Below are 19984 nucleotides of genomic sequence, written 5' to 3' on the forward strand. Positions count from 1 at the left end.
AAAATATGAGGAGTTTCAATAAAAGCTTGGTAGGGGTGGTCTACTGACAGATTTATTTTGTCTCACTGAATGATCAAAAACTGGCAAGTGAAGTACAACATAGATGAATGCAAAACAATGCTTAAACTCATATTCGAGTGAATTCAGCAGAGAGCTATATTAATCCCAAACAGTGATCAAGTTCAAAGAACTGCCATCAATATCAGGTATTATCATATCCATGAAGAAAGGCAACAGGGTTTATCACCTGATCAAGTCCATTCTATTGCATAGGAAATTGGTTGGAATTTTTTGGTGACAAAATTCTTCAGGAAGATCACTTCTTAAACACACTGCACTAGTGTGGTAGCCATTGTTGACCTCTTAAAGTGACTAGCATCTAATATCTCCTACAAGTTCACCCCTGAATCACACACAGAGGTGAGGAGAGTAAAGGAAATGATCACCAACTAAAGACACAGACACTCTTCATTGTTAAATAGATTCTCCTTGTCAGCAGTTTAGGAAATATATACTATAAAGAAGAGTGTGGAATAAAGCTTAATTTAATTTAGTGAGATTTTCCTATTAGTATGATTGTTATTTTACTTTCAGATTGATGAGTTCAAATGCATAGATGACTGCCCTCGTGGTTACTTGAAACTTGGAATGAAGTGTGCGAAAGTCTGCCCAGCAGGCTATAAAGAAGGAGGAAATAAATCGTGTTTGAAATGTACAACTGAAAAATGTCCAAGGGGTATGTCTAGGGCTATTTCTTGGGATTGACATTATAATTTTGCATTTCATGACCCACATAGCAATTAAAGTACTGGTACAGTATGTGAGGTAATGAAGAGTGGGAGACTTAGGTTTCAAACTCTGATCAACTGCATCTTGGGTTTGTATAAGCTTCTTGAATCCACATAAGTCCCCTTGTGTGAAGATGAGGCTTTGTAGACTTGGAAAAAGTCCTCAATTGCTTGGTTATCATGGTGTTACTATTTCTGGAGAGTTGGTTCAGCCAACATGGGGTGTGTTGGAAGATAACAGGGAACTTACCCAAACCATGATAGCAGCAAATCTGCTCACCTACATTGTGGTGAAGCTGAGGTGTGGTGCCTTACAAGACACTTAACACATCCAGCCATTTGCAATATTCTAACTAGAAATAACACTTTTTAAATTCACATTGTCTTCTGTATTATTCTTCAAGGTCCCTGTTCTTGGTGAAAGCAGTTTTCATGTATCACATTCAAAATTTACTGCTGATGTAGATACTTCCCTCACTTAACTGGTACAATATTGTTAATATCCTTCTTAACCATTGTCTATTGTTTTGTTTCATGTTTTTATTTCACAGTTTGTGAGACCAAAGAATCAGGCAAAACAACTGAGATTGAATATAAAATACCAATTGACTCTCTGGAGACTCTCAATAAATACAAAGGCTGCACAGAAATTGATGGAAATCTGATCATTAAGATTAGAGGCAGCGGTGGCTCAGGTCTGTTGACATTGGCCCTTTCCAGAATAGTGTATATCAATATTAAAATTTCATTTATTACAAGAAACTTGTTGTCATATCTGAAAACCAGTTCAACCATTTGATGGCGAAATTCTCTACTTCATATGCAAAATCTCTACAGATTAAAATTTAATTTCACAACAGAAAATGCAAATTACAACTTGTAGAAAGAACAGTTAATAATCGGTGTATATGTTGATACAAATGTATGTTGTTGTTATTACATGTTGATCATATTTTTTCCCTATGATTTAAACTTTCTATAGGCAATTAAATTTCACTTGTGATTATTTTGCAAGGATTTTTATTCAGGGGGTCTTTGATTTTGCTTATTTTACAATAGCCAAAAATATGACCTATGAAATTAAGTACCACTGAGGTAATTTTATCATAGTGGAGCAACAATTTTATCATAGTGGAGCAACAAGCAGCGAGGCACTACTGTTTATCTCACATCATACATTTTGATTTCAATTGACATTGGAAGTTGTTATGTTGTGAGGTAAAGGAAATACTTCCTTTACCATTTTTGCTGGTTTTTGTATTCACATCATGGAATGAGCAGTTACTTGCACATGGTAATGACTTGTAGAAGGTTAAATATGTTAACAGAAATTTTTCTGAACTTCCTAGGTATTGGAACACAGCTGGAGGAGAATTTAGGGCAAATTGAAAAAGTGAAGGGCTACATTGTGATCAGAGAGTCCGCATCTCTGACTTCTTTGAACTTTTTCAAGAATCTGCGGGAAATTCGTCCAAAAGAGTTCTTAAATTTTCTCTCCCGCCCCCCAGCTATGAAAACAGATTTATACAATGAGAGGTGTGTATAGAATGGGAGCTAATGACAGGGATATTCTGTGGTTAAAACGTTGATATTGTTAATCCTTGAATAAGCAACCTTTGGTGCCTATTTCATTCTAATGTGGAGAAGAAGTTTGCCTATTTTGAGGGTGTTGCCTAATTGACAGGACGATCTGATTTAAGGCACTTTTCTAGTTGGCAGTTGGAACGGCTTGTATATAAAAATAGGGACAGTGCAGGAAGGCACTTATTCAAAGTGAGTGCTTATTTCAGAGTTTGGTTGGCATAAGAGGCACTCATTCCTAGGGGGCTTATTCAAGGTGGCACTAATTTGAGAATCTAAGGTGAGCCCCACTTTAACTCAAGAGGTCGTGAGAGTAAAGAAAATAATTGCTGACTAAGATCTTGATTTTTTAACAAGTTCTTCTTGTTTTCAGCATAGAAAATTTCTTGAGAACAGTAAGGGGAATATGCGTTCTTATATTGGTGTGCGGATGTAAGGGGTTGACACAAGCAGTGGCAACAATGTGTTGATGAATACAGTTCTTGATGGTATGGACCTAAAAGTTAACCGCTGATGGTTTGCATGGTTTGCATGGTTTTTTTCCTACAGGTATGCCTTGGCCATCCGTGATAACCCCAAGCTAGAAGCCTTGTGGCCATTTCAACAGAATCTAACAATAATTGAGGGAGGAATCATGGTGCACTTGAATCCGTACCTATGTCCAAGCCAGATCACTCCACTTATCAATGATATTCTGAAGTGGAATAGGAATGACAGTAACAGAGTTCTTGATATCTCAGACACCACCAATGGAAACGCTGTAGCATGTAAGCATAACAAACAGTTAGTATAAGAGTCCCCAGGCCTCCCTAGTAAGGATTGGAAAGCCTTCTGTATGACTCGTGATAATTTGGCCATAATGATTGGCCTGCCGCTCAGTTGGTAGAATGTCTGACATAAATTGAAGCAGTCCCTCACATTCTTGATGTGATTGAATTTTTTCTTTTTGTCGGCAGGTAATGTTCGAAAGATAAATGTGACTGTAGAAGAAATTACACTTCCAAGAGGATGTAACCCAGTTTGTGTGAAAGTGGAATGGGACGACGCTATCATCAACGATGATTACAGAAATGTCTTGTTTTACACTCTATCATACAGAGAGGCGTAAGTGCTTGACTCGGTTTAATGCCATTGTCTGTTTTATTATGCTCTGTTCTACATTTTCAAGAGTTATCAAATAGTTAACCCTTTCACTGCTAGGAGTGACTAAAAATGAATGCCTTCTTAGGATAGCCTTGTGAGCAGGCCTGTAGGACGACGAGTCAGGGAGTGGTTTTCCAGGGGTGAGTGCTAGACCCTTGGAAAACCTCTCGCCTGTTATAAGAATTGCTCTTGCCAAAACACATTTTTGAGCAGAAACGGGATGAAAGAAAGAGAGAGAGAGGGCTAAAGAGCAAGCAAGGGATAATGTTTGCCTTAACATATTCAATTCGCAGAGCTATCATTCAGGGCTGTCAAAAAGTTTGAAATTAGAAGGCAAATAAGAAATAATAGGCTGCCAGGTTATTTTGGCCCCCTTGTCACTTCCCGACAGTTTATTTTGGCTTCACCGCTCGTATTTGCAGCTCCCTCCCTAGACGCTTCCGAGAGCACGTGGATACAAAGTCCACTGGCTTATGTCACGTATGCTAATCCCTGTTAGCCTCGTAATAAACATTTTATTCCGTAACGCCAGTTTGAATATTCTCCATACTGTCCTTACAAATTCCCTATGGTCTGACCAGGAGAATTTGTACAACAATTAAGAGCATCTTTAGGTGGTGATCATTTTCTCTATTCTCATGACTAAAGTGTTTGATTTAGGGGTGATATTGTATGGAGAAATTAGATGCTTATTAGTCCATGATGTGTATTAAATCCTGTAGCCCAAATAGGCAAATAACAGAATATACTGATGTGGATGCCTGTAGCAGCGATAGTGGAGACATGTAAGTCAGATTGACTTGTCACATTTTGTCCTAGTGGCTAGCATCTTAAGCATTACATGGAAATGAATGATACGTCTGTACTGTTCCAGAGCACAAACAATTGTTGTTTTCTCCAGCACAATCATATAAAATTATGTGAAAGGTTAATGATTTCGTCCATGAACAAGTATGACATATACTGTATGTCATTCAGTTTCTCTATTAATGATCGGGGAGGGGTGAGTTTGGGTCAATTTTTGCTGGGTTTGTGCCGCAGGCCACTCTGGCAGAACCCTTACCCCAGAGTAGTCTATTCTGTGGCCAACTATAGACCCTGTCTTAGTCACTTTTGGTAATACGGTGACAACGTTTTAACTGCGAGTCTTCCCGTTTTTAAATCCCTATTTACGATAATTTTCTTGCACCCAAGATCCCGAAAATGTGCCCTGCTGAACCAGTTTTACATGATCTTCTACATGATTTGTAATAATCATCTATCAGTCTCAAAAGATTAGGAAAGTGTTCTGTGCTCCAACATGCGAATGTGACAATTTCCAGTTAAAACCTATTTTGATAGTTATTATTAACCATTTAGGGGTACAGCGGTTGTAGTAGCCACTTTGTTCCGACAAATTTTATTTTGTAGTTTCTTAAAAAACAAACAAGCAAGTGCACTTGTAGATTTGATATCTAAAATAACCAGAAAAAAGGTGATAACTAAGGCTTCGAAGTCTATTAGAGATTAGAAGCAGGGACAAACACATACAGAATCTCATTGTAATTTTTAGTTTGCCCACGCAGATCAACTGATCACCAAAGATTCATTGAATGTAATTTAAGCGTCTATTTCAAAGTATGTTTTGTATTCTCATTTACACAGCTGGACGCGAATTGATCATACAGTTCCGCCCCCAGAGTAAGCACACTTTACTATCATTTCTTACTGATTTGATTAGAGCAATCTTCATTTGGGTGACTAAAGTGATCCGGGATCGCTTTGGTCTTGCCGTATATCGCTGTCTGATGGTTTCCTGGTTTCAACCAACCACTCAAACTAATAAGTCACGGTTTTTCAATTTCGAAAAACTTTTTCGGTTAATTTTAAAACAGAATGTTTCTCAACAGAATACCAGTACTTGAATGAACTTTGTGTTCGAAAAGTCAAGAGGTTTCCTTTTTCTCTACTTTGTTTCCATTAAAGATTTCGATTAACGGTTCAATTATCTTTCGGTTATTTTGCGAGACAGTGGTTGTTTCCTATGTTTCCTTTTGAAATTTTGCGCGGGAAATTGATGCGCGGCCGGCCGGAATCGACCCCATCGCGCAAATTGGACAGAATACTGACTTAGTGCCCATCATCCAGGAAAAGATATGGAAACCAGTAAACCGTCCGGGAAATTTTGCGAAATGAAAGTTACTTGTTCGATGTTAACATATTACAATAACAAAGATCTTGCTACTGCTACATGATTCATTTTGTTACGTCGTTTGCAGAGTAAATGTTTCTAGAGGCTTGATAACAAAGCGTCGGAAGATTGAGAGGACAATTAAAACGCTGAAGCCGTATCAACTGTATGCCTTTCAAGTTGAGGCAGTTGTACTGAAGAACGATGGTGCAAAGAGTGACTTGGTTTTTGTTATGACAAAGGAGAGCAGTAAGTGAAGAAATCAAAGATCAGTATCACGTTCGCTCTTACCCCTCCCCTACACAGCCTACGGGGCAGGTGCAATTTTGGCGGGCGAGTGCTCGCACCTGTCGACTGCACGACAAATTTCTATCTTGCAGAAAACTATAGCAGCCATCATTAATTTTTATAGCAGCGGAAGGCTGGAAAGGGAGCGAAATTTTTGCTAAGGCGGTGAGCGAAGCTCAAATCGAAGGAGAGGGGAAAGGGTGGGGCGATGAATGTTGTTGGGTGTGGGAAAGGGTAGGTGACCATTTGCCTAGATATTGGCACCGATCCAAATTTACTAATGACCTATCTATCATGCCTCTCTTTCGCTGCGTGCCAAGTTTCTGTTGGATGTGATTGTCCTTTCAGAGCCTTCCCAGCCGGTCGGTCTCGAGGCAAACTACCTCAACTCTTCTGCATTACTTGTGACGTGGGAACCTCCGTTGTTTCCAAATGGGAACATAACCAAGTACATTGTGAGTTACGAAATAAGTACATACTCTGCCTGGAAAGCTGATTTGGATTGGTGCAGTCGACAGGTGTTCAGTAACAGACTTGGTGGTAATAACAATGGAGAGGGAAGCACAGATAACACTCCTGATGGTGAGTTTGAATGAAATAACAACTAGCCAAAATTACTCATGGCTTGTGCATAGGGCTGGGGAGTTAGGGGTCTGTTTTGAAATCCTGTCTGGGGCTATTGCACTTTTCTCTTTAGTTAGACTTCATATTCTATACCCGCGAGTTGATCGGGTGTGACCAGTTATGACCGAATGGTCAGGAAAATCTGAAGAAATACTGGGAGTTGACTTTCGGTGGACGAACGTTTCAGACACCCAGTCAATTGTTGGTAATTGTGTCAAATGTAATATCTGTTGAGGTCTACGTGACAAATTGATTTCATGTTGCCGAGCACCTGTTCAGTAGTACAGGGCGTGAAATTAATTTTTTTTTTTTTCTGGTAGCCACTTGGCTCCTAAATTCTTCAAAGTGGAAGCCAATTCAAAAAAAGTTGGTCGCCATTTTCAAAGACAAACAAAACCTTTTTTCACGCTGTCATCGTTCTAGAAATTAAGTTAGGGAAAAGATCTTTAACTTGCTACAAAGTGGACATTAGGATGGATGATGTGCTCCGTTTTGGAAAAAACTTAATGAGGAAGTTTGCTGCGGATTTATCTTTGCAGATCTTTTTAATTCACTATATCTCTAGGTAAGATTATGATAAAACATTCTAGTCGCCAATTTGGCGACCAATTTTCAGGATTTGGTCGCCTGTATTAGGCGCAATTTCACGCCCTGTAGTAGATAACGGATGACGTCGAATTGTGGTAAATATAGAGAAGAATCGTCCAAATGTGGTAAGAACCCAAACTTGGCACATGAAACTTACCGTATTTTGACTTCTTTTGTGATTTGTTACCGAACATACCCATGGTAACATGAAATTAGGTTGTGTTATATGATGAAAAAGAAAAAAAAGTTTTACGGCAATGTCATCTATGCGTCTTTCCTCCAGAAGATCATCATAAAGAACCAGTGGAATGTGTTTATAATTCAGCCAATGATGTAGACGTTGTTGAATTTGCGCTCACCTATGATCTCTCAAGTAACAAGCGCGTATGTGACGTTATCACCGGCACTGTTGTCGGCTTTTTATCGCGTGAAGCGAAATTCTTACAAATTTTTGTTTTCTTTAACATTTGATTTGTTTTCAATGATATCCTAAATTCTGCAGGAAACTGCGTAACAAATTTGACTTGTACCTGTGACGATAAGGAGGAAGAAAAAATGAAACCAGAAAAACAATCAGCATTATTCGCGAAGGAGTTCCAAGACGTCTTGTACAAAACACTTTTTACGAAAACAGAAGACGACAACGAACCTCCAACAAACAAAACTGTGTTAGCGACGACCGCACCTACCACAGGCTTAAACCAGCCGAACTGCAGTAATAATGCTCAGGTTAGATCAATAACCCTGTACACCCTAACATCAGTATGCATATTCTCATAAGTGTTCTTTGTAAATTTCCTATGGTACTGGCAAGGAGAACTTGTTCAATGATCAAGCGGTTTTTTGGTTAGGAATCATTTCCTTTATTCTCGCGACCATAATGTGTGATTGAGCAGTGATAGCGTAGCTAGGGAGAAATTATTTGCCAGTCCCCATCACGTGTAAAGGGCGAAGATGGGTTAATTAAACAGTTGAATCAATATGTTAGTGGATGAGTTTTAAGAGTTTACGAGAGAGGACTAAAATCACAGTGGATACTCAGTTTCTTTCTTTGTTCTTCCTTTGTGACGTACTTAAAACATCCTTCAGTCACTATGTAATGATGTGAAATAAACTGCCGACTGTTTTTGGGTTGTACTATTTCTACATTACTCAAAAAGTTGAGTTAAATACTTAATAAATAGATTCGTTAATGTTGCCGTGGATCTGTACAGTAAAAGAGCACAGAAGACCTCGAATGTGTTAAGAACAATGGAGCGTGTCACCGACGTTATTAATCTTCTGTAATCTGCCACGGTACAGGCCCACGGCAACATGGAATTTATTTGTTTGATGTAATAAAGAAGCAAAAGGTTGCTGATGGTGATGTCATCTACCCATCTGTCCTCCAGTAGATATTGAGTAAGTACCAATCAGAGTACGTTTATAATTCAGCTTATCACAGAATATACCTCGGTATTATGTTCCAGAATCCCATGTGTCAGCCTACAACAGCACCATCTGGTAAAAAGACAACATCATCCAAGTTGTCTTCCACATCAGTTAAACCGACTTCCATGAGACCCACAGTCCCAGCAACCAAGCCTAATGCTTCTCTCGCTGTGGATGGCAACGTTAATAAAATCCCTTTAACAAACCTGAGGCACTTCTCTGACTACACAATCACTGTAAGTATAAATGTATGAGGCTACGTTTGCGCAATGACTGCTCGTTGCGCTGCTGAATTACTTAAACCAATTTTAAAATTGGTTGGATTTTGAGGGGAATATTTTTGAGTACATTCCCTCTGAAATGATCGAGTCCACCAGCTCGTTGCCACAGGAGGGTTTCCCGGTTTTATCCTTGTGTGCCACAGGAGGGTTTCCCGGTTTTATCCTTGTGTCGCGACTCGAAGCACAGGCGGCCCAAGCTCCAGCTGTGAGATGATCATCTTGCGCAATAACAGTCATGGCGGAATTATAAGAGTTTGTATAGGAATATTTACGACCGCTCTAAGGTATAAAATAATACGTCAAATTCTCAAAAAAAATACCTCACCTTACTTTCACAGCGTATCGCTTGTTATATGACCGCTTACTTTGATGAAAAGAACGCATTTTAGCGAGTTGTCCATTTCGAGGTTTTCAACGTTCATAAGAAAAGCTTTTCTTATGTACGTTGAAAACCTCGAAATAAACAACTCGCTTAAATGGGCTCTTTTCATCAAAGTAAGCGGTCAGATAACGAGCGACACACTGTGGAAGTAAGGTGAGGTTTTTTTTTTGAGAATTTGACGTATTTTTTATTCCTTAGAGCGGTCGTAAATATGCCCATACAAACTCTTATAATTCATGACTGTTATTGCGCAAGATGATCATCTCACAGCTGTAGCTTGGGCCGCCTGTGCTCGAAGAAGCGCAGGTAACCCAGCAGCAATTCATCAAATTTTCTCGAAAGTTACTGTCGCTTGTTTATACACCTGGGCTAAAAGACACACTGTGAAAGTAAATTGTCGTGTCCAAGAACACAACTAAGATACCGGGCCAGGGGCTTATTTCTCTAAATTTTCGGTTATAACCGGTTCCGCAAAGCTGGTTTTATTTTTCGTGTTTGCATTCAAATCGAGGTTTGAAAACTTTAAAATTCAAATTATAGAGATTTGAGTAAATTTAACGGAATGTATTGTTTTTTGAGTTAAGACCCGCAATACTCTTCCTTAGGTAAAGATATGTAAATTATGGCTTCGGTTCCGTAATGTTAGCAGGACTTTCGAGAAGCAGGCAACGGAACTTGCGATTTGGTGTCCAGTGCGCTTACATGGCGCTTACCGCCAGGGCACCTGTTCTTTCGCGCGCTCTGACGCCTTAATGACAAGGGTTAAAGTCATTTTCGTTTTCAGATGTTTAGTCGATTAACCATAGAGATGATGAAAGTAGCTTCCTTATTTTGTTCCTTGGCGTGACGTAAGAGATGTGTGACTGTCACCGTGGTCTTTTTCTGAGGCGTTACGCGTCACGCACTGAGGCGTCACGCAATGTTCCATTGTGGATTGTCACAAAGCGATTAAGAGCTAACAATATTACTAAACTTTTAACTGAAAGATTACCGATAGAAAGTATTGAAATTGGTCTGTTGCTACGTTTTTTTAGGTCTGTGCCTGCACAAAGGTTGGATGTGCAACTGGCTCTTCTTGTGCCACCACAAAGGGAATGACAAACAAAAACGGTGAGTGATATAGCATAGGTTGTGGTGGCGTAATGTTTCCTCTCAAAGCCCTTTACTCCTTAACATCAATATGCATATTCTCCATAGTGTTCTCCTTACATTTCCAAAGGTGATGACAAGGAGAAGTTGTTAAAAAAATCAAGAGCTTTAGTTGCTGATCATTTCTTATATTCTCGTGACCTTGATGAGTGATTCAGGGGTGATATTGTAAGGAGAAATTAGATGCTGATCACTTCAAGGGTTCAAAGTGTTAAGGAACCAAGTAGCCCATCCCGCTGGAGCTTATCCCACCTTCCATAGCATGAAACAGAAAAAGAGTATCACTACTCTCCCCTGGATAGGATGCCAATCCATGGCAAGGTTATTCCCCCCCCCCCCTTCAGTTTTTCATTACGTTTCCCTGACAGTTCGCCAGTACCCATTTATACTCCTGGGTGGGTGGGGAGGGTGGGGAGAGGCACTGTGAAAGAAAACTATTTTACCCACGAAAGCAACGCAAATGACTCGGCCATGTCTCAGTCCCGAAACCTGACCTTACCTGACCTGACCTTTTTATGACATTTATGAAGTTGTTTAAGCCCGTCTTTTTTCTGGTCTTGATTTCAGAAACGGCCGACAATCTTGGAGCACCCCTAAAAGTCGAGATGGACAACAACACTGGAAAAGTAAGCATATTTCTTGTTATGAGGTCAATTGTTTTCATTGCAACCCACATTACTTTCCTCAACTGGTGTAACGTTACTCTTCAATAATGAAGTTAGTCGAGGACCGAGTATGGCTTTTGAAAACTTCAAAATGGAAGAGTCTTTTAACAGGTTCCAAAGAAAATGGCTGATTGCGGGGATGGTGTCGAGAGCGCTCGCCTCCGACCGTTGTGGCATGCATTCGATTTCTGGACGTGGCGTTCCATGTGGGCTGAGTAGTGTATTGATACTCGTCATTGCTCCGAGGGTTTTCTCTAGGTCCTCCCGTTTTCATCCTTCTACAAAAACCAACATTTCAAATTCCAATTCGACCAGGAAACAGTGAACAAGAATAGCCACCGCGTGGATGTTCACTGCTAAATTCCGTGAATTTCCATCACTCGATTGCTTCTCATGAGGCTCTTGTCATGGCTAATCATGGCATTTTAGAGTTCTCTGTAGCTCAGTGGTTGAGCATCAGAGCGCGGAATCCGAAGGTCAGGGTATCGAATTCTCGTGGAACAAAGAAAAAATCTGGCAGATTTTTGTCTTTGTTCCAGGGTCGTGACAAATTAATTTAGATATTTCTATGCATTATATCAGCCACAGTTTCTACTATCATGGGTTTCCCCAAAGGACCCAAATGGAGTGGTGCTCAAGTATGATATAAAGATAACACAGGTATGCTTGTAGAAGTGGTGTGTTAGTTTTCAGTGAATCGAATGACTAGCCTACGAGTAGGCTCTCGTCATAAGCGCCGCACGACGCGTGTTTCTCCTCCCGCGGGAAGACTGGACGCGAGTAGGGGGGAGGTCGGCTGGAGTCTGGCACTAATAAAGAGGGTGTTTCACCCCTTGCAGACCTCTCGTTGACTCTCATTCATCAAGGCCTCATTCTTCCCCGCAGGCAAAGAAATGCTCGTGCTGAAGCGCTTATAATGAGGACCTTCGCACAGGCCATTAGAAGATTGTATGTTACTGTGCGTGCCGTTTTAGAATAGACTGTTTTGCGAGACCTAAGCTTCCAAGACCAACTGAAAGTGTTTTGGAAGGATTTGGGTAATGAGTGACCTTGCAGATTAAAGATTATCATCGGATAACCTTGATTTTAAACCATAGTTTGAAACCAACGTAGGTCATCTTTTTGAAACGTTCTTTGAATGACAAAATTGCTCTGTCGTTTATGATCAATAATTTAGTAAAAAAACAGAATAAAATACATGTGCAAATAATGATATTAGCCAAATGATACAAACACCAAGAGCACTTTGTTTTTACACTGAGTAGCTAGAGACAGAATTCCAAAAAAATCAACAAATGACTTTAATTTTGATTTGTAAATTGATCGACCCTTAGGAGCTGTAAACTACAAATAAATTTATACACTCACACGCAGGTATTACGAGAGAAAAATACACTGTACCATAAGTAGCCCATAGGAAGTCGAGGTAGATATGTCAACTGCCTTAAGCGCGGAGAGGAGCGGGTGAGCAAAGTGCGAATGGATTTATTTTTTGCTTCTGATTGGCTGAGATGGTGGCGTGAGGTTGAAGAACCAATCGTAGATTGATGCCATGGCAATCCCACACTGCTTTCCGCATTCAAATGCGAAAAAAAAGACCTTTTTGTTTCTTTGTATTTCTTTTTAAATTCTTAGTCGGACTCTCAACCTGAATTCAAGTGTGTGAGTGGTAAAGAGTCAACATACCAAGAGCGAGTAGAAGATGGAAACTATTCTGCCCAAGTTAGAGCTATTACCTCGTCCGGCAATGGATCGTGGAGTAACACTGTGTCTTTCTCGTATTTCATTGAATCGCAGTCCACAGGTAAGTTTAAAGCTATTTTTTGGTATAGTTCCTCTTTCTCCAAAGCTACCGTAAAGCTGTCGCGCTTGCTTTGCAACTCTTCTCCCCAAAAAGTCTTCCAAGGTGATAAGAAACTCTGTTTTACAGCGAGGTTAAAACGATTTTTATTCGGCAGTCCTTAATTGACAAGAAAAGTTCGGCGCCCGGCTTTATTTTGAAGGAACGGCTTTTGGGAATTTGGAAAAGGCTTATGTAGCGGCAGTAATTACATGAATTTTACGAGTACACAACAAGGTGTTTGCAGCATTCTCCATTCTAACGAGAACCAAGTGAAAGAACACAAGTGGATGTACTACAAAAGGGATAGTGGTTATTCAAATCAAGTGTTTCTCAGTAAATATCCGGGAAATGGATTAAAAAGCGTGCAGAGGGGAACTGGTACTAACTCACAAGCCGGCTCCCAGACTTCTTTGCAGCCGTTCTTTAGATGTCACGCAGCCCTTTCTTCAAAAGAAAGGGTACGATTGTGCGACATCTGAACGGACGACTGCGAGGGAGACCAAGCGCTTTTGAACCGTGCCCTAACTTCGGTTGGCTTCGGTACCAGAGAGACTTCGTTTGGTACAAGGTGCAAACACAATTTCTACTAGGTTGTAATTCTCTGCGCCACGGAACGCATTCGTACCTAGTCAAATTATTTTGCTTTTGTGTTTTGTTGCAGTACCTCCCATCGGAGAAAAAGAGGCGTTGTCCCTAGGGACTATAGTGGGAGCCAGCTTGGCTGCTAGTGTTGTGTTTGTGTTAGCTTGTGGTTTTGTTGTGTGGTACATTGCTCGTCAAAGATACAAGAGGTAAGGTAGCGCTGTTCACTATTGCCATGGTGACAGTAACTCATTCTTCAACATGAATTCACATGAATGACAAATTCTTGGTTCTGTTTTGAAAAATTCCAACAGGGTTTCTAGAAAGAAATTTTTAAATGCGCCAAAAAGTCTCGAAAAGGTTAACCAAGTTATGGCAGACTTATAGCGTACAGAATTTCAATGAATAACCATTTTCTGCCCGCAAATGTCGCCCAATTGAAGAAGAAAGGCATGAAAGGAAATTTAAATAAATGAAAGGAAATCGTTCCTTGCAGTTGTTTTATCCAACAGTCGGAATTTATATCTCTGTCTTCCTGTGCAAAAGCCCAAGTTTCAAATTACCTTGTGGTAGGCCTTGCTGTTTTCTATTTAAGCTCAGCCGAGCTGTGCGCGTTCCTTCCATCAAAGATTCCATGAATGTATTCAAAATAGCTCATCACATGCTTGCCTTTTCTACGACCGCTTTTCCAATGCTTTGTTTGATCACATCAGGTACAGCGATGAACAGATCCCGGGTGTACTTTATGCCTCTGTTAACCCAGAATACATGACATCAACAGACGGTAAGGGGTAATTGCTTCCTCAAAGATCTTCTTTTTTTTCTTTTTTCTCTCCAACAGTTCGGTACGTTCTAACTGGGTGAATCTGATTTTTTTTCAATATTTAAATAAAGAGATCACTTGCAAGTACATCGACTCTGTGAGTCCCACAGTGTATAGGGTGATGTCAACATGGGAAATTTTAGATTACATCCCCATCCCAACCCCAATCTTGTTCTCCTTTGCCATCGTATGTTGGTGTGGTCGCACAATACGTTCTCTCCTCCTGGAAAGTGTGTTGCAGTCCAGACCAGACATTGGATTCGACTAGAAGGAAATGGACGCACGTCATCCAGAGGGGGCTATAGATTTACCCTCAGAGAGAAAACCCAATTAATTTTTCTTTCTTTTGAAGGGAAATTTCAGTTTACTCTTTATCTTCTCTGCCATAGAAAATGAATAAAAACTTCCTTTTATCCGTGAGATTCAACTGAATGGCAGGCCGGGAAATTCCTAAATCAACTAGGAGATCTGCCAATCATATTTACGCGTGCGTGAGCGGAATAGAGTTTTGATGTAAACTTTGTTGAACCCTCTTTTTTTGTGATTGCAGTGTATATTCCTGATGAATGGGAATTCCCCCGAGAGAAAATCAAACTGGTTCGTGAATTAGGAAATGGTTCCTTTGGGATGGTTTACGAAGGAGAAGCTGAAGATATTACCCCCGGTGATCAAATGCGTAGAGTGGCTGTGAAGGTATTAAATCTGTTTGCTTTCTTGATGTTTTCTGTCGTAAAGCGAATTTAAGTTAAACAGACGTGAAAGATGTTTACAGGAAATATAAAAATGTCGTCTTTTTTTTTAACTCAACTTGCGTCATTTTTTAGCATTTGTTTCCACTCTCAAAATTGAAGCGGCAATGAAATGACCATCCAGTGTAAAATCTGCTCAAACATGGTGGCTAAAATGATCAGCAACCTTTTTACATTACTTCAATGTACGCATTTTTATTTGGCTATCGAAGGTAATCCTAATTTGGTAAACAGTTATTCTTTTGTGATTGGCCCAAGAATTCAAATCATCTTCTCACAGAGTTTGCACGGGTCCTGGAAAGCCTAGAAAGTCATGGAATTTAGGTTTGGCCCCGGGAAAATCATGGAAAGCCATGGAATTTTCACAGCTTAAAAGTGTGCGAACCAACCAATCAGATTCAAAAGTAAAACCCATCTTGTCTTAGCACTAGCGTTTTCCTGCGTTTCAGGCAGTTGACGGGTAATCACGGGATTACCATTTGATCCGACACTTAATTCTCAGGACTAAAATTATGAGCAATATGTGGCAGATAGTGAGGGGAATTACTAAAGAGATCTTAGGAGTGAAAGGGTTAAAGACTTGCTCGATCGTTCAATGTGTTATTTTCCTCTTTACAGACTGTAAGTGAAAACGCGTCGATTCGAGACAGGGTGGAATTTCTTCAAGAGGCGTCTGTTATGAAGTGAGGGTTCATAAATTGTCGTATTCAGTTTTTCAGTACAGCTACTTGGCTTCGTATTTTCAGGTCTAATTTAATCACTGTCTTAATTGATTCTAAAATGATTGACGCCTTTGTGGCGATTATAAGAGGCTGTAGTTATAGCGTTATAAGGAAACATTAAACTTGAAATTCCTGAGAAAAATCCCTGAAATTGGTGTAATGTAAACAGAGCAATAATTTCGGCGGTCACAAATTTCTTAGTGACAAAACAACGTTAGTGTGCCACGAAAAGTCTCGGTAATAAAAGCAGTAACGAAAACTTAAGAAGTGGTTCTTCACATTTTTGTAATAAAATTTTGAAGTGGATGGCAGATGTGACCCTTGCGTTATATATCCTTGATACTATTTATGTGGTGTTACCATTCGTACAAATTCCACCATCACATTTATCAAGTCCTTCTCTGAACTAATTCTGATACATGTCTTTGCTCTCATTTCAGACAATTCTGTAGTAACCACGTGGTAAGGTTATTGGGTGTGGTCTCAGAAGGGCAACCTACTCTTGTTATCATGGAGCTTATGGAGCTGGGAGATCTTAAGAACTTCTTAAGGTCTCGTCGGCCAGGGGTAAGATCTCGATTCTAACGAACATTTAGCGGTGGTTATACTAGGATTTTACACTTGAGTGAAGCGCGACGGAAGTTTGGCGACCGTGTTTTGACTTAAAAGTCGTGTTGATGTCACGGGTAATAGGATCCGGCGGTTACCACTGGAAACGAGGAAGGTTGCCCGTGACGACCTCGTCGCCAAACTTTTTTCTGTGACTCACTCAACTGTCGATCGAAGTAAAATGATAGATGATGATAATAACGGTTTCAACTGTTGAACATTTCTCGCAAGCATGGGACTTAAAAAAGATATGACTACCCACGGGTAGAATCTTGGGAAGGACGATGAATTTCATGGAGTGAACTGAAATAGAAAAGGCACGAAGATAATCGAACTTAACCCCTTACACCCTAACATCAGAATGCTTATTCTCCATACTGTTCTCCATACATTTTTAAAGAGGCTGACTAGGAGAATTTGTTTAACAATCAAGAGTTACTTTAGTTGGTGATCATTTCCTTTATTCTCGTTACTTTCATGTTTGTTTCAGGGGTGATATTGTAAGGAGAAATTAGGTGCTAGTCACTCTAAAGGGCTAAAGGGTTAGGGATGCCGTGTGGAATTCAATCTGCATGGAATTGGGACCATTCATCATCAATTTTGATCAGATTAATTTTTTTTTCCTGATTAAACAGGAAGGAACTCTACCAACTCCAACGCTTCAAGAACTTCTCCAAATGGCTGGAGAGATTGCCGATGGGATGGCGTATCTTGCGGCTAGAAAATACGTGCACAGGTAGGATTTATACCTCATAGCTGCCTTGCAAATAGACTAAGTGTCTGCACAGATTGACTTCTGGACAACTATCCAGCTGTTCACTAGGTTCTTTAAATTTTTACATTGAAGAAGGTGGCCAAGGTAAGATGTTGAGCCATTCCCAGGCCCAAAAGTCAAGTCTTAACGAACTCAGAATGTGACAATTTTCCAGGTGAAACATTCATATTTCCTTGACGTGTTAGAATCAGGATCTTTTCTAACGGAATACTTCTTTTGTTAAAGAGATCTCGCGGCACGAAACTGCATGGTAAACGCGGATTTTACTGTTAAAATAGGAGGTAAGTTTTTAGTTATTCAATCGTTCGAAAGTCTGTCATGTGTTAATGTTGGGTCGTCAGTCTTTGATGTGTTTGTGTTTCATTGGCTATCGTGGTGGTATATATCTTTTAAATGAGTATGTATAACATTGTCTTAACAGATTTTGGAATGACCCGTGATATTTACGAAACAGACTACTACAGAAAAGGAGGAAAAGGTAGCTTTATTTTGTGAATGCATTCTTTCCCCATCCGTGATTACCTTTCAATTTTCCGACATCCTTAGTTTGTCGAGTTCCGATCTGTGAGACTTAGGCCGAGAACCACAGCTCGTGTCTTCTCTACCTTCTATGCGCATGTAGCCAAGATTAGAGGGAATTCAACTTTCTCCTAGTTACAATTTCAATCATCCTTTAGGTTTGCTTCCTGTGCGGTGGATGGCGCCTGAGTCTTTAAAAGATGGTGTTTTTACAAGTTATAGCGACGTTTGGTAAGTTGGAGAGAGGTTGTTTGAGAGAAAGCATCATAGTATTCACAGCATTTTTGTGTGATTATGCACTGTCAAAGCAATCTCCAGTTGAGTGACAAAAGAAATCTTTGATTGCTTTGTTTTTGCTTTACTTCGTTATTTTATTGTTCCAGAAAATTTGCGCCACTTTCACAACCAATTAGATTCAAAACCAAAACCAGTGGCGACTTGGTCCCTCGCACTTTTCCGCGCTTTAGGCAGTTCCTTTTTTATACTTTGATTTCTCATTGGCCCCTCGTGATATCTCTTTTCCTATGATTGGTTGTCGTGAATGATTCGGTTTTAGTTTTACGACACTCAATCGAGAAGTGTCCTTTTTTCCAACTCGAGCATCTGAAAACATAACGTTAAGGTGCGATGCCAAACTTGATTATTTTTCTTTGTTATGTAGCTTAACAGAACGCAGTAACTATATGCAATTTTTGCCTGTTTTAGGTCGTTTGGCGTGGTGATGTGGGAGATGGCTACATTGGCAGCCCAACCCTACCCTGGAAAGTCCAATGAAGAGGTCCTTAAATATGTGGTGGACGGGGGAGTGATGGAGAAACCCGAGGAATGCCCTGATAGGCTGTAAGTCACGTGGCTGTTAGCTTATGTGGAGTATGTTGTTTGGCTTTTTTTTGTTAAAAACAGTGATCTCACCTTGAGCTACCTTTTTCTTCATTAGGGAAAAAATATTAATTTATCAAACCAAAAGGAAATCCTGTTATCCAGGATAAAGAAGCTTCCCACGGATTTTCTGAATGACAAATTTCAAGATATTGTAGTGGATTTTTTAAGGATTGTTACACTGAACGCTCTATCGCCTTCAAGGTTCTCATCCTATAAATTTCAAACCCAAACTAACGAGTAACTAGTTTCAAATTTTTCCTGTCAATAACCACCCTGAATCACACGTAAAGGTCACGAGAATGAAGGAAATGGTCACCAACTAAAGAAGCTCTTACCGATGATTGTTAAGCAAAGTCTCCTCGTCAGCGCCTAAGGAAATGTATAGAGAACATTATGGAGAATATGCATACTGATGTGAGGGTGTAAAGGGTTAACGCATGCCGAGATTTTCGAGTTCCGTTTTTCCATGTAAGTTCCGACAGTACTTGTACGTTGACTTGTGACATTTATGTTGTGGCTTTCGTTTCAGTTACGAGTTGATGACACTTTGCTGGCAGTTTACTACCAAAGCCCGACCAACCTTTGTGTTTCTCATTAGTGTGCTTGAGAACGACTTGTCTGAAGACTTCCGACATCTTTCTTTTTACCACACTCTTCCAGAAGACCAGCTAAAAGGCCTGTTAAGCAGTCATTACAAGCACAAGAACAGAGCTGAAACAACGGGCTCTACTAACAACGTTGAATCGGCGGCTTAATGTATAAAACGATGTTAAGAGCTGCCTTTTCGCCCTAGTTTATTATAACTAGAGCTCTTCACTGTCAAAACCTTGTGTTATGTATAGGACCTTCTACTATTTCGATAGGCGTTTTATAATAGCAACAAAGTATGTATTTGGATGCCTTCTTATGCTACTATTTCCTCTGCCCGATGAAAAAGTATTTACGAGAAATTTCGGACGTTTTTTAGGTCAGAACGTGTAAAGGTGACTTCCAAACTCCAGCGGAGTCTAGGAAATAAGCTGTATATCCCTTGGGGAGTTGGATTTTCACAACAACATTCGTCGGTACCTGTAAGTAAATTGTGAAAAAAAAAATGAAAAAAATGAAACCCAACTTTCATCCCGAGGAAAAGAGAAGAAAAAAAAAGCCCTTAGCTAAGCGATAGTCTGATAAATTAATATGCTGTCTAGATCATTCTTTGGAAGTTGGCTCTAAGAAATTGTCATACAAAGAAAAAAGCTATATTAAAATTAAAGTATTCATCTCTGTACACACACATCTTCTTCTTTGGAAAAAGGCCCGATGAAAGCTGCAGTCTGGAAGTGAACCAACGTTACGATGACCACATTGGCTAGACAACACAGCGGTCAAACGTAAGGGAATTAGTTCT

At 40.0% G+C, this 19984-nt stretch overlaps 1 protein-coding gene across 2 annotated transcripts in view; it reads left to right on the top strand.

The window, feature by feature from the left end:
• Positions 1-19864, top strand: part of LOC113679838 (insulin receptor) — a 25014-nt gene extending 5150 nt beyond the window's left edge. Inside the window, exons 4-29 of one of the 2 annotated variants that reach the window (XM_089204955.1) lie at positions 595-736; positions 1340-1483; positions 2138-2324; positions 2919-3136; positions 3326-3473; positions 4235-4297; positions 5157-5192; positions 5771-5931; positions 6319-6552; positions 7685-7911; positions 8652-8849; positions 10311-10386; positions 10993-11051; positions 11673-11750; positions 12726-12894; positions 13595-13724; positions 14229-14299; positions 14889-15031; positions 15706-15770; positions 16250-16376; positions 17054-17154; positions 17419-17474; positions 17615-17671; positions 17871-17943; positions 18418-18552; positions 19124-19864. In XM_089204955.1, the coding sequence (XP_089061081.1) occupies positions 595-736; positions 1340-1483; positions 2138-2324; positions 2919-3136; positions 3326-3473; positions 4235-4297; positions 5157-5192; positions 5771-5931; positions 6319-6552; positions 7685-7911; positions 8652-8849; positions 10311-10386; positions 10993-11051; positions 11673-11750; positions 12726-12894; positions 13595-13724; positions 14229-14299; positions 14889-15031; positions 15706-15770; positions 16250-16376; positions 17054-17154; positions 17419-17474; positions 17615-17671; positions 17871-17943; positions 18418-18552; positions 19124-19349 (3324 nt within the window). In that variant the 3' untranslated portion in view covers positions 19350-19864. The remainder of the gene's footprint in view (positions 1-594; positions 737-1339; positions 1484-2137; positions 2325-2918; positions 3137-3325; positions 3474-4234; positions 4298-5156; positions 5193-5770; positions 5932-6318; positions 6553-7684; positions 7912-8651; positions 8850-10310; positions 10387-10992; positions 11052-11672; positions 11751-12725; positions 12895-13594; positions 13725-14228; positions 14300-14888; positions 15032-15705; positions 15771-16249; positions 16377-17053; positions 17155-17418; positions 17475-17614; positions 17672-17870; positions 17944-18417; positions 18553-19123) is intronic. The other variant, XM_089204956.1, reaches the window with a different exon arrangement.
• The last annotated feature ends 120 nt before the right edge of the window (positions 19865-19984 follow it).

Source organism: Pocillopora damicornis, chromosome 4 (assembly GCF_964200805.1).
Source record: "Pocillopora damicornis chromosome 4, jaPocDami1.2, whole genome shotgun sequence".
In the NCBI taxonomy this organism is placed as follows: Eukaryota; Metazoa; Cnidaria; class Anthozoa; order Scleractinia; family Pocilloporidae; genus Pocillopora; species Pocillopora damicornis.